Source organism: Arachis duranensis, chromosome 7 (genome assembly GCF_000817695.3).
Source record: "Arachis duranensis cultivar V14167 chromosome 7, aradu.V14167.gnm2.J7QH, whole genome shotgun sequence".
Lineage (NCBI taxonomy): Eukaryota > Viridiplantae > Streptophyta > Magnoliopsida > Fabales > Fabaceae > Arachis > Arachis duranensis.
Window position 1 is genome coordinate 72,615,775 of NC_029778.3, and position 11,133 is coordinate 72,626,907.

Here is an 11,133-nt window from a genome sequence, read left to right on the forward strand (position 1 = left end):
ATTATTGGATTTATTTTAATAATAATTAAAAAAATACAAAATACAAAAACAAGTGCATTTAAAAAGAACAGAAAAAGCAAGTTATGACTCATTTTGGTTACGAAACTATGTTCCCCAAACATTTTCGCTGGTTCATATTATGAGAAACTTGACTGATTCAATTTGAATTGACTAAGGCTTCAAAGAGTCGGCGGAGGACTCTCGTTTTTTTTGTTCCTTCATTCATGAGCTTGGAACCTAAGACCTTTAGTTAAGTGAGCAAGGTACTTATCAAAATTCCAATTTGGCCATATTATGGAAGCAATCATTAGAAATTCTTAAGAGCTAAGAAAAAAGTGCCTGCAGTCTATTATTTTTCACTCATCAATTGCATTGAAAATATGTGTGGTTAAAGTAGAGAATAAAGCGTAAGGCTATAAAGCAGAGATGTTGAAGAGTTTATGGTACACAACAACACTCTTTTGTCATGTTTTTAAGTGGTTATAGTTTACAGTGAAAGGAGTAGTGTGCAAAATTGCATATTAAGTGCTTGAAATAAAGACAGGGCAAGTAAAATTGCATGAGTTATATGCAAACTAGGGAAATAGGTTTTAGTAGGTTCCAATTTTAAGATGTTAGTAACTTTGAAGTTTCTAATCCTTCCCCTTACTCTCAATCTTTAGGTTTGGCTTTTTACTTGTTGAAACAAATTACTATGGTGTATATGGATTTATAGAACGAGTGATTAAAAATATTTAAATATGTCAGCAATTGGATTCTTTGCTAATTAATATCACATGCTTTTCACATTGTAGAAGTTATTTTGATTTTCAGGTCGGTTTCATGCTTTTGAAATTTCGCACAACTTGGACAAAAGCTCCAGTGGAAGAGGCGTTAGACAATTCAAAACTGCACTTCTTCAACGACTTGAGCAGGTGAAAACAAGAATGTGGAAGCTTTTGTTGTTCAATTATCTATTTGTGATTTAAATTAAACAGGTGAAAGTGTGACTTAAATAAACATGAGAATCATATATTTAATTTCCTTTTGAAAAAATCCTACTTTAGAAAAATAACACTGTTTATTAGTCTGTTCAGTTTTGCATGTTCAGAAACAGCAACTGGATTAACACAGCAATTGTTGCTTAATACATTGGTTCGCTTCGGATTTGAATGCTGATAATTTGCTTTGTTATTGTGAATTGTGGCATGCAGGATGAGCATGTGACAATAAGAAAAAGGAAGGAAAAGAGTGACACTCGTGAGCTTAAGCGTGTTTACCATGCCTATAGGGATTATTTTATGAGACATGACAAAGCATTTGATCTGGAACAAAGGTATACTTTTATTTAGGCATGTTAATTCACCACCTTTTCATTTTTACATGAATTTCAAGAAACTTTAATGGCCTAACTAGATCAAATCTTGTATGTTCTATGTTAACAGTCACAGGGAAAAATTGATTAATGCACGAAACATTGCCTCTGTTCTTTTTGAGGTGTTAAAAACAGTTTCGAATGCAGCTGGTCCTCGGGTGATCCTTTTTATTCCTTCCTTTTCCATATATATATATATATATTCAACTTCTATTTTTGTAACAACTTTTTCATAAAAATTAAAAATAAGAAAATTATCAATTTACCAAAGATTTCTTACAAATCTTCTGATTATGTCCAAAATAGGCATTTACCGATGGAAATGCAATCCCCAAGAAATCTGAATTCAATATTTTACCCCTTGATCAAGGAGGCATTCAACATGCAATTATGCAGCAGAGTGAGGTCTGATACAGCTATAAAGATTTCACAATTTTTCCTGTTATTGATTTTGTGTCTCGAGTCATATAAGACAATTCAATTTTTACGATAGACTGAGTGTACTAATACATTGATACAGATTAAGGCTGCAATCGCAGTTATGCGCAATGTTCGAGGTTTACCCCCTGCACAAGATTTCAAGAAAAATGGAGGCTTTGTAGATTTGTTTGATTTTCTTCAGCATTGTTTTGGATTCCAGGTCAGCTATCCTAGTTAAATTGGAATCAAACTTTCAGTTTAGTTATTTTGTACAACTATAGACTAAAGTCTGGTAATATTTTATCGAAAACAAACTCTGGTAATATTAATTTTCTAGAAATGATGAAGTAATAATTTGTCTAACTTCAGGAAGGCAATGTAGCCAACCAAAGGGAGCATCTGATTCTTCTCCTAGCCAACATGCATACTCGGCAAACACACAACCAGACATCGGTTTTAAAGGTGCATTTGACATTGAATTTGAATATGCATCCTTTGCCTTTACTTAATCACATTTGAAAATGTAAAATATGTAATTTTGTTTTTTTTTTTTTTTTTTTTGAAAGTTAGGTATCCAACTCTCTTACATCAGTTTATTCAATATCTTTTTCATTTTTCTGATACTGCTTTGTTTAATACATTGAAACTATAATGTACCTAGTTTTAACAATCTTTTTGTACTATGACATTGTGTTTAACTTGTATTGCAGGTTACCTTTCGTTAAACAAGAAGCACAGCAATATAAAATTCTATATATAGGGCTTTATCTTCTCATATGGGGAGAAGCAGCCAATCTGCGTTTCATGCCGGAGTGTCTCTGCTACATCTTTCACAATGTATATTGAACCTGATTAAATTCAGTTTCCTTTCTCCAAGTAAAAGAAGAAATATTAAACTTCTTGTGTTCTCCTGTTAGAACTTCTTCTAGTTAAATCACAGCTCTCCTAAAGTTAGTAAATAATAGTTTTTTAATTTTTTTAATTTTTTTTTTGAAGATGGCATATGAATTGCATGGGATTCTAACTGGTGCTATTAGCTTAACAACATGGGAAAAGGTCATGCCTGCTTATGGAGGAGAACCCGAGTCTTTCCTTAACAATGTTGTCACCCCCATATACAAAGTTATTAGTGAGGTACTATCTAATGTGATTTTTTTTTCCTCTTATTTTAAGGGTTTTCTTCTTCAAATATAACTAATTTTATTTTAAAACCAAAGGAAGTAGAGAAAAGCAAAGGCGGTACAGCAGAGCATTCGGTTTGGAGAAACTATGATGATTTGAATGAGTACTTCTGGTAAGCTATTTTCCATTTGTTTTCATGTGGCTTTCTTTTCATGTTTACATGTTCTCATTGCACTGTTCTATATATGCAGGTCTCCTGATTGTTTTGGAATTGGTTGGCCAATGCGTCTGGACCATGATTTTTTCGTTGTTGGACCAGAAAGTAAATCCACTGCCAACAATGCTATTGTTCTATCACCTGATAAATCGAAAGAAAAGAAAGATGAGGAAGCAGAGGTACTACTGAATTTATTACTTTATTTTGTGAGCTTTGTACTAAGAAATTGTATTTGTGATGTAAGAAACATATTAATAAAGCTAAATAAATTTCAAATTAAGTTTTTACTTATTTTATTCATCAATTTAACTCAGCCTGCTTATTAGATGACATCTCAAGATGATTTCCCTCTTCTGTGTTTATGATGAAGTTAAATTTGCTTCATAAACTGTTTTGCATGATAGTATCTAGAGGCAACTAACTGCTAGGTTTAGTCTTGAACCTTTGTGGTAGAAATCTATAAATCTCCTCTTGATGAAAGTCATCGTTGTTTTTGACATGTGTATAGAGGTTATTTCTCTATGGAAACATGCATGGATTCTCTATGGTTATTGATTGATTTAATATGTAAGTGTCACATTTGGCATATTCGTGAATGAAAGTGTTATTTTTAATTTGTATTATGTGTTTCAGTTGTCAGTAGGAAATGATGGGTTAGTTCTACTACCTGCAAATGATTACCATCTTGTTGCCCATTTTTTTTTCTTTTGCTTGTTCAGGATACAACAGAGGAACCCCCAGCAGAGGAAATCCATGAACCGCAATGGCCAGGAAAGACGAATTTTGTAGAAATTCGTTCATTTTGGCAAATTTTTAGAAGCTTTGATAGAATGTGGAGTTTCTTAATTCTATCCCTTCAGGTTTGCTCCGGTATAATTTCGATGATTTAAAAATATCTGCTTCTTGTAATGGATAGTCTAAAATTCAGTTATGTACTGGTTGCAGACCATCATAATCATTGCTTGCCATGACTTGGGATCCCCCCTTCAGTTATTTGATGCCATAGTATTTGAAGACATAATCAGCATCTTTATTACTTCTGCATTTCTTAAACTTATTCAAGGTATGTTGCTTATTGATGTCATTAATGTTAGTTTAATTGGATGTACCAAAAGAAGTTAATTTAGTTGGCTAATAACCAATGTTAGAGTTTCTCAAATTGGATTGCCTCTGGTATCCTGACACGTGGTTTTGACCAAAAATAACCAATGTTACAGTGACTTAATTTTAAGTTGACAAATTTTCAAGGAATATAGCTACGAGCTGATTTAGCTAGACATTATGACAGTATGCCCCTTCCCCATCCTCTCTCATATAGTCATAATAGAATAATTTTTCCTTTTCAACAGCAATTTTAGACATCACCTTTACATGGAAAGCCAGATATACAATGGAATATTCTCAAAAAGTGAAACTCTTGATGAAGCTGATCTTTGCTCTTATATGGACTATTGTTCTTCCTGTTTGCTATGCTAATTCAAGAAGAAAATATACTTGTTATTCTACTAAGTATGGAAGCTTGGTTGAGGAATGGTGCTTTACATCCTATATGGTTGCGGCAGCCATATACTTAACAAGTAATGCAGTTAATGTTGTGTTATATCTCGTCCCTGCCTTTTCCAAGTATATGGAGGTCTCTAATCACAAGATATGCAAAGTTTTATCTTGGTGGACTCAGGTATCAAGATTAGACTATTGCTTTAACTTGTTGATTACTTGAACATGTGCTATTATTGTTCTATGCCAATTCCAAGGCATAATCTTAGTGATATAACTGCTTTCTGTTTTATCCTGTGGGATTGGATCTGTTTGATGTTTTTCATTTTCCATAAATGTTTGATACATTGATTTATATTTGCATGTAATATTCATTGATGGTTTTAAATGTTTGAATCTGAGTGTCACATTTATTTATCATACAGCCTAGAGTCTACGTCGGGCGGGGGATGCAAGAAGACCAAGTTTCGGTTCTGAAGTATATCCTACATCCTTGATAGCTTCTTATTGATTCCAATTAATTAATCTTTTAATTACATCCATCACAATCTTTATAAATATTATGATTTCTTCGCATGTAGGTACACATTGTTTTGGATACTGGTGCTATGTAGCAAATTTATATTCAGCTACAGTTTTGAGGTAAACAATACAAAACGTTTATCATTATGTTGATTGGGTTTCACTAATTAGACAACTTACTTCAATAACCAATGTAATATTAATATGTGCAGATAAAGCCACTCATAGCACCAACTAGACAAATTATGAAAATTGGTGTTAGAAAGTATGACTGGCATGAACTTTTTCCAAGAGGTACAAAATTTCTTTGTCACATCTTAAAGGATTGCAATTTGCAGATAAGTTACTAACAATATTTTCTTGTGCCGCAGTCAAAAGTAATGCCGGTGCAATTGTTGCCGTCTGGACCCCTGTAGTAATTGTGAGTCCAATTGGAACAGAACTCTTATGTGATTAGGTGTAATTATATTTTATCTCAACAATCAGGTTCTATAAAACTGAAAGTATAAATTCTTTACTAAATGAAGTATGAATATTTGTTTGCAAATTGGCATATCTTTCTCCGTGTGTTCTTTAATTGAAAAAAAGAAAGATACCGATATATGTTCATTCTATTCTATGTTTACTACAGGTATATTTTATGGACATTCAAATTTGGTATTCTGTATTCTGTACAATATTTGGTGGACTTTATGGCATTCTAAATCACCTTGGTGAAGTAAGAAGCTATATTTTCTATTTGTTTCTTTCTTTCTTTTCCAACAGAAATGAAATGATTATCTTACCTCTCTTACTGAAAATAGATAAGGACACTGGGAATGCTGAGAAGTAGATTTGATTCCTTGCCTTCTGCATTTAATGTCTGTCTGATTCCACCGTCCTCCAAACGCGGTAAAAAGAAAAGAAAAGGCTTCCTCAGCAACATTTTTCAAAAGGTGATTTAAATTAGTAATAATGAGATAATACTTTTCTAATAAATATATATATGTGTCCTCATGTGCTGATCACTAATTGGTGTCACAGATGCCTGATGAAAAAGGTGCCATTGCCAAATTTGTCGTAGTATGGAATCAAATAATAAATCATCTTCGGCTTGAAGACTTGATCAGTAACAGGTGAAGTCAATGCTGTAACCTTCATGGATGGAAATCTTTTTCTTTTTTCTGTTCTTTTCAACAGCTGACCTTAATTATTTCAACAGAGAGATGGATTTGATGTTGATGCCAATGTCTTCAGAATTATTTTCACGTAAGGTTCGCTGGCCTGTTTTCCTGTTAGCAAATAAGGTAATGCTCCTAACTTAAATGTTATGATACTGATGCAGCAAATATCACCTTTACATCATTTTTCACTGAAAATTTTTCTTGCAACATATACTAGTTTTCTACAGCTTTGACCATTGCTAAAGATTTTGAGGGAAAGGACGAGATTCTTGCTAAAAAAATTACAAAAGACAAGTACATGTTTTATGCTGTACGAGAGTGCTACGAGTCATTGAAGTATGTTCTTGAGATTCTTGTTGTGGGAAATCTGGAGAAAAGGTAAAATATGGACTATCTTTCTGAGACAAGCTCCTAACTTCAAGCATTGTTATATGCAATCTTATCTTAGCACTTAGTGGATTTCCTTGTTTTTCTCTACTTCTAAGTTCTAACAAAAAAAAAATGATATGATTGTTGATGCAGTTGTTATTTATGTTTATTTAGGATTATATGTGATATACTTGGTGAAATTGAAAAAAGTATCCAAGAATCATGTCTTCTCAAGAAATTCAACTTGAAAGTTCTACCAGCTCTGCAAGCTAAGGTCATTGAGCTAGCGGAACTTCTGGTAATTGATTTCTTGACCTAATCACGCCAAGAAATTTATGTTAATGAATGCACATGATCAATAACTATGTTCTAATAACTTCTGTATGGAATTTGATAAGATGGACGGAGATAAAGACCATCAGTACAAAGTTGTGAAAGCTTTACAAGATATGTTTGAACTGATAACAAATGATATGATGGTTGACTCAAGGTAATTTTGCTTAAGAATTTGTTGATCTTTACAACATTGTTGTGCCTGTGCTTTAGTTTCTAATTTACTTTCTAAATTTGTTCAGAATATTGGATATGATACACATTCCACAAATAAATGAGGGCGAGTATGTGTATCTAACCAGAGATATTGACCAACTATTTGAGGGAGTGAATAGTGATATTGAAACACTATTATTTGCCAATGAGAATTCTATCCATTTTCCCTTGCCAGAAAATGACCCTGTGATTGAAAAGGTGATATTTTATTACCTATATCATCAAGGATAGTTACAATGTTCATAAATGAGTGCAGCCACATACTGAAATAGCATCTTATTATATGTGGACTCTGCTCTTGTTACACTGATAGAACCCTGATGTTCATGGCAGATCAAGCGCTTTCATTTGTTACTTACGGTGAAGGATACAGCAATGGACATGCCTGCTAACATAGATGCTCGTAGGCGCATATCATTCTTTGCTACTTCTTTATTTACAGATATGCCTGATGCTCCAAAAGTGCGAAATACGCTACCATTCAGGTAAGTTAATATAACACTTGAATTCAGTGTTCCATTTGTTTTAAGATAATTCACCTTTAAGTTGAAGTAACCAACGATGTAGTTCATCACAAAGCTATGTCTGATATATGTCACGGTTGGTAATGGTAGTGTTATTACTCCATATTATGTTGAGGACGTCAACTTTTCCCTAAAGGAGCTTGGTTCAGATAAAGAGGAGGACTCCATCATCTTTTACTTGCAAAAGATATTTCCAGGTAGCTATATGAATAAGAATAAGCATCTTAGACATTCTCTCTGAACTCATCTCATACTTTGCCACACCAATTTCAATAGATGAGTGGAAAAACTTTATGCAACGTATGGATTGTGAAAATCAGAAGAATTTAGAAGATGATCTTAGACAGTGGGCTTCATTCAGGGGCCAGACACTATGCAGAACAGGTTCAGTTTTTTATTCTAAAAAATGCATGTCAATACAAAATTTTAAGGCATTCTATGTTCATTTCAATCTTGTTTACTACAGTTAGAGGGATGATGTACTACAGAGAAGCCTTAAAGCTACAAGCATTTCTTGACATGGCTGAAGATGAAGGTTTGTAATTAAGTATAAGTAGCATTCATTATCTATTGGTACTTGGCTATGGTGCAATAAAAAGTAGCAAATAATGTTCAAGAAAACGAATTTCATCATGCAACTGATTTCGTGAATGCAGATATTCTGGAGGGTTATGAGACTGCTGAAAAAAGTAACCGTGCACTATTTGCTCATCTTGAAGCACTTGCAGACATGAAATACACGTATGTTGTTTCCTGTCAGTCATTTGCATCACAAAAGGCTAAAAATGATCCACATTATAGAGACATAATCGACTTGATGATACGGTAAGGCTTTACTAGGAAATAGAAAATTTTCTCATACCTTGAAATGGAATAAGTATAAAATAACTTTTGCAAGTGTGTTACCTGTAGATATCCGTCTCTCCGTGTCGCGTATGTTGAGGAAAAGGAGGAAATAATACAACGGAAACCTTACAAAGTGTACTCATCTAAACTGGTTAAAGTGGTCAATGGTTTTGAACAGGTATTTCTATTGCAACATGAGAAGACTTGTCTAAATGAATCTATTAATTTCTTCAAGAGGCTCTTGCTTTTCTTTTGTAGACAATATATCAGATAAAGCTTCCAGGTCCACCAGATATTGGGGAAGGAAAGCCTGAAAATCAGAATAGTTCAATAGTATTTACTCGTGGCGAAGCCCTCCAGACAATTGATATGAACCAAGTAGGCTTATTTTTCTTCTTTTTTTTTTTCTTAGTAAAGTAAATTCTTATATTCACGTTTATTCACGTCTATTATGTTCTTACGAGTATCTAATTTTACAGGATAATTACTTGGAAGAAGCTCTAAAAATGAGAAACCTTCTCCAAGAATTTCTTAAGTGCCAAGGGCGGCGTCCTCCTACTATACTTGGTTTAAGGGAACATATTTTCACAGGAAGGTTAGCCCTAAATTAAAATGACTTGATTGTGATGACAAACTGGAAACCAGCAAGATTATTTCTTCAATACATGAATATGGTTTTAAGCTGTTCAAGAAAGTATCACATACCATATGTTGATTCCTATCATGGAAGATGTAAATGAAATATGTCAAGATGATAAAAAAACATTTCCTCAAGACAATACTACCTCCGTTTCTTCGATTGTTTCCCTGTTCTATTTTAAATTCACATTAATTATTTCTTTTCTTGCTTGTCCCCATTACTCACTGTTTTCTTTCCTCACTTTCAATGACTTTTACAACTTCAGTGTGTCTTCTCTGGCATGGTTCATGTCATATCAAGAAACCAGCTTTGTCACTATTGGTCAAAGGCTTCTTGCCAATCCTCTCAGGTAACCATGCAAAACTTCACTATGGACATGTTCGGAAATAATAAGTACTTTCTTTTCTAACCATTTACTGGTAAAGAAAGCAAATGTGAATTGAGTTTTCCAAGTTTATTTGCAAAGCTTAATGTAATGCTAAAGTGGCATTTTTCATATGCTTGACTTTTACCTATTGTATAAACAAGCAGTGACATTTTTCATTCAAGCATATTATCTTCATTACCTATTCCTCTAGTGCTATCTTTCCAAACTCCAACAAATGCTTACCATTTTTTATGTATGCTTCCATTCAGGGTGCGGTTTCACTATGGACATCCAGATGTATTTGACAGGGTCTTTCACATCACCAGAGGAGGTGTAAGCAAAGCATCCAAAACAATTAACTTGAGTGAGGATGTTTTTGCTGGTAGGAATTGATGACTTTGACATCAAACTCTGACCATATATTCTTTATGATACAAGAGAAAAAGTGCTCATGTTTTTATTCATGCAGGATTTAATTCTATTCTAAGAAGAGGATGTATTTCCTACCATGAATACTTGCAAGTTGGCAAAGGTCGTGATGTAGGCCTAAACCAGATCTCAAAATTTGAAGCCAAGGTGGCAAATGGAAATAGTGAGCAAACTATAAGCCGCGACATATTTCGCCTTGGCCGTCAATTCGATTTCTTCCGAATGCTATCTTTTTATTTCACCACCATTGGATTTTACTTCAGCAGCTTGGTAATATAATTGAACCATCACAGTGTTCTCTTTTTCTCTCTTTTAGTTGCAGCATTCTGTTATTTAATGGACATATACAGTTGATCAATTTGTCAAAGCATATTAGAAAATTTGTATCTATTATCAAATAGGGCTGAAAAGCAAAAACTTTTTACAATAGTCAACCCAATGCAAAAGCTTATGATCATAATAGCTTTCCTTGAATGATATATGTGTACATACATTACTGGTACTATCAGATTTGACTGATACAACTCCTAATTGGACTGCTTCACAGATATCTGTGATAGGAATATATGTATTTCTCTACGGGCAGCTATACCTGGTGCTTAGTGGGTTGGAAAGAGCACTTATAATTGAGGCCAGAATCAAGAATGTACAGTCCTTGGAAACAGCTCTTGCCTCACAATCATTCATACAGCTTGGCCTTCTCACAGGCTTGCCGATGGTGATGGAAATTGGCCTCGAGAAAGGATTCCTTACAGCCCTCAAAGATTTTGTCCTCATGCAACTGCAACTGGCTGCTGTTTTCTTCACATTCTCCCTTGGAACAAAAACACATTACTATGGCCGGACGATCCTGCACGGTGGCGCAAAGTATAGGCCGACCGGACGCAAAGTTGTTGTCTTCCATGCAAGCTTCACTGAGAATTATAGATTATATTCAAGAAGCCACTTTGTGAAGGGGTTTGAACTGATGCTGCTGTTAATTGTTTATAACATGTTCAGGAGATCATATCAGAGCAACGTGGCATACGTGCTGATAACATACGCCATTTGGTTCATGTCGCTAACCTGGTTGTGTGCACCTTTTCTTTTCAATCCTGCTGGATTCAGTTGGACC

At 34.1% G+C, this 11,133-nt stretch overlaps 2 protein-coding genes across 2 annotated transcripts in view; both read left to right on the plus strand.

Annotated features, from left to right (window-relative positions):
• LOC127740573 (putative callose synthase 8) overlaps positions 1–2,395 on the plus strand; it is a 3,436-nt gene extending 1,041 nt beyond the window's left edge. The window contains exons 2-8 of the mRNA XM_052251635.1: positions 814–914; positions 1,194–1,315; positions 1,425–1,512; positions 1,661–1,759; positions 1,875–1,994; positions 2,144–2,236; positions 2,345–2,395. Of these exons, the coding sequence (XP_052107595.1) occupies positions 814–914; positions 1,194–1,315; positions 1,425–1,512; positions 1,661–1,759; positions 1,875–1,994; positions 2,144–2,236; positions 2,345–2,395 (674 nt within the window). The remainder of the gene's footprint in view (positions 1–813; positions 915–1,193; positions 1,316–1,424; positions 1,513–1,660; positions 1,760–1,874; positions 1,995–2,143; positions 2,237–2,344) is intronic.
• An 83-nt stretch (positions 2,396–2,478) lies between these two features.
• Positions 2,479–11,127, plus strand: LOC107459433 (putative callose synthase 8; the record flags this gene model as incomplete). Its single annotated transcript, XM_021128307.2, has 31 exons — positions 2,479–2,611; positions 2,771–2,908; positions 2,992–3,068; positions 3,148–3,292; positions 3,833–3,973; positions 4,059–4,176; positions 4,463–4,791; positions 5,036–5,088; positions 5,192–5,252; positions 5,345–5,426; positions 5,504–5,553; positions 5,764–5,850; positions 5,936–6,067; positions 6,156–6,247; positions 6,334–6,418; positions 6,513–6,673; positions 6,839–6,962; positions 7,063–7,154; positions 7,240–7,411; positions 7,547–7,698; positions 7,828–7,934; positions 8,014–8,121; positions 8,204–8,272; positions 8,394–8,562; positions 8,650–8,761; positions 8,842–8,961; positions 9,063–9,178; positions 9,489–9,572; positions 9,860–9,972; positions 10,060–10,289; positions 10,567–11,127. Coding segments are annotated over exons 1-31 (4,113 nt in total), but the record flags the coding sequence as incomplete, so codon positions are not given.
• Positions 11,128–11,133: the final 6 nt, after the last annotated feature.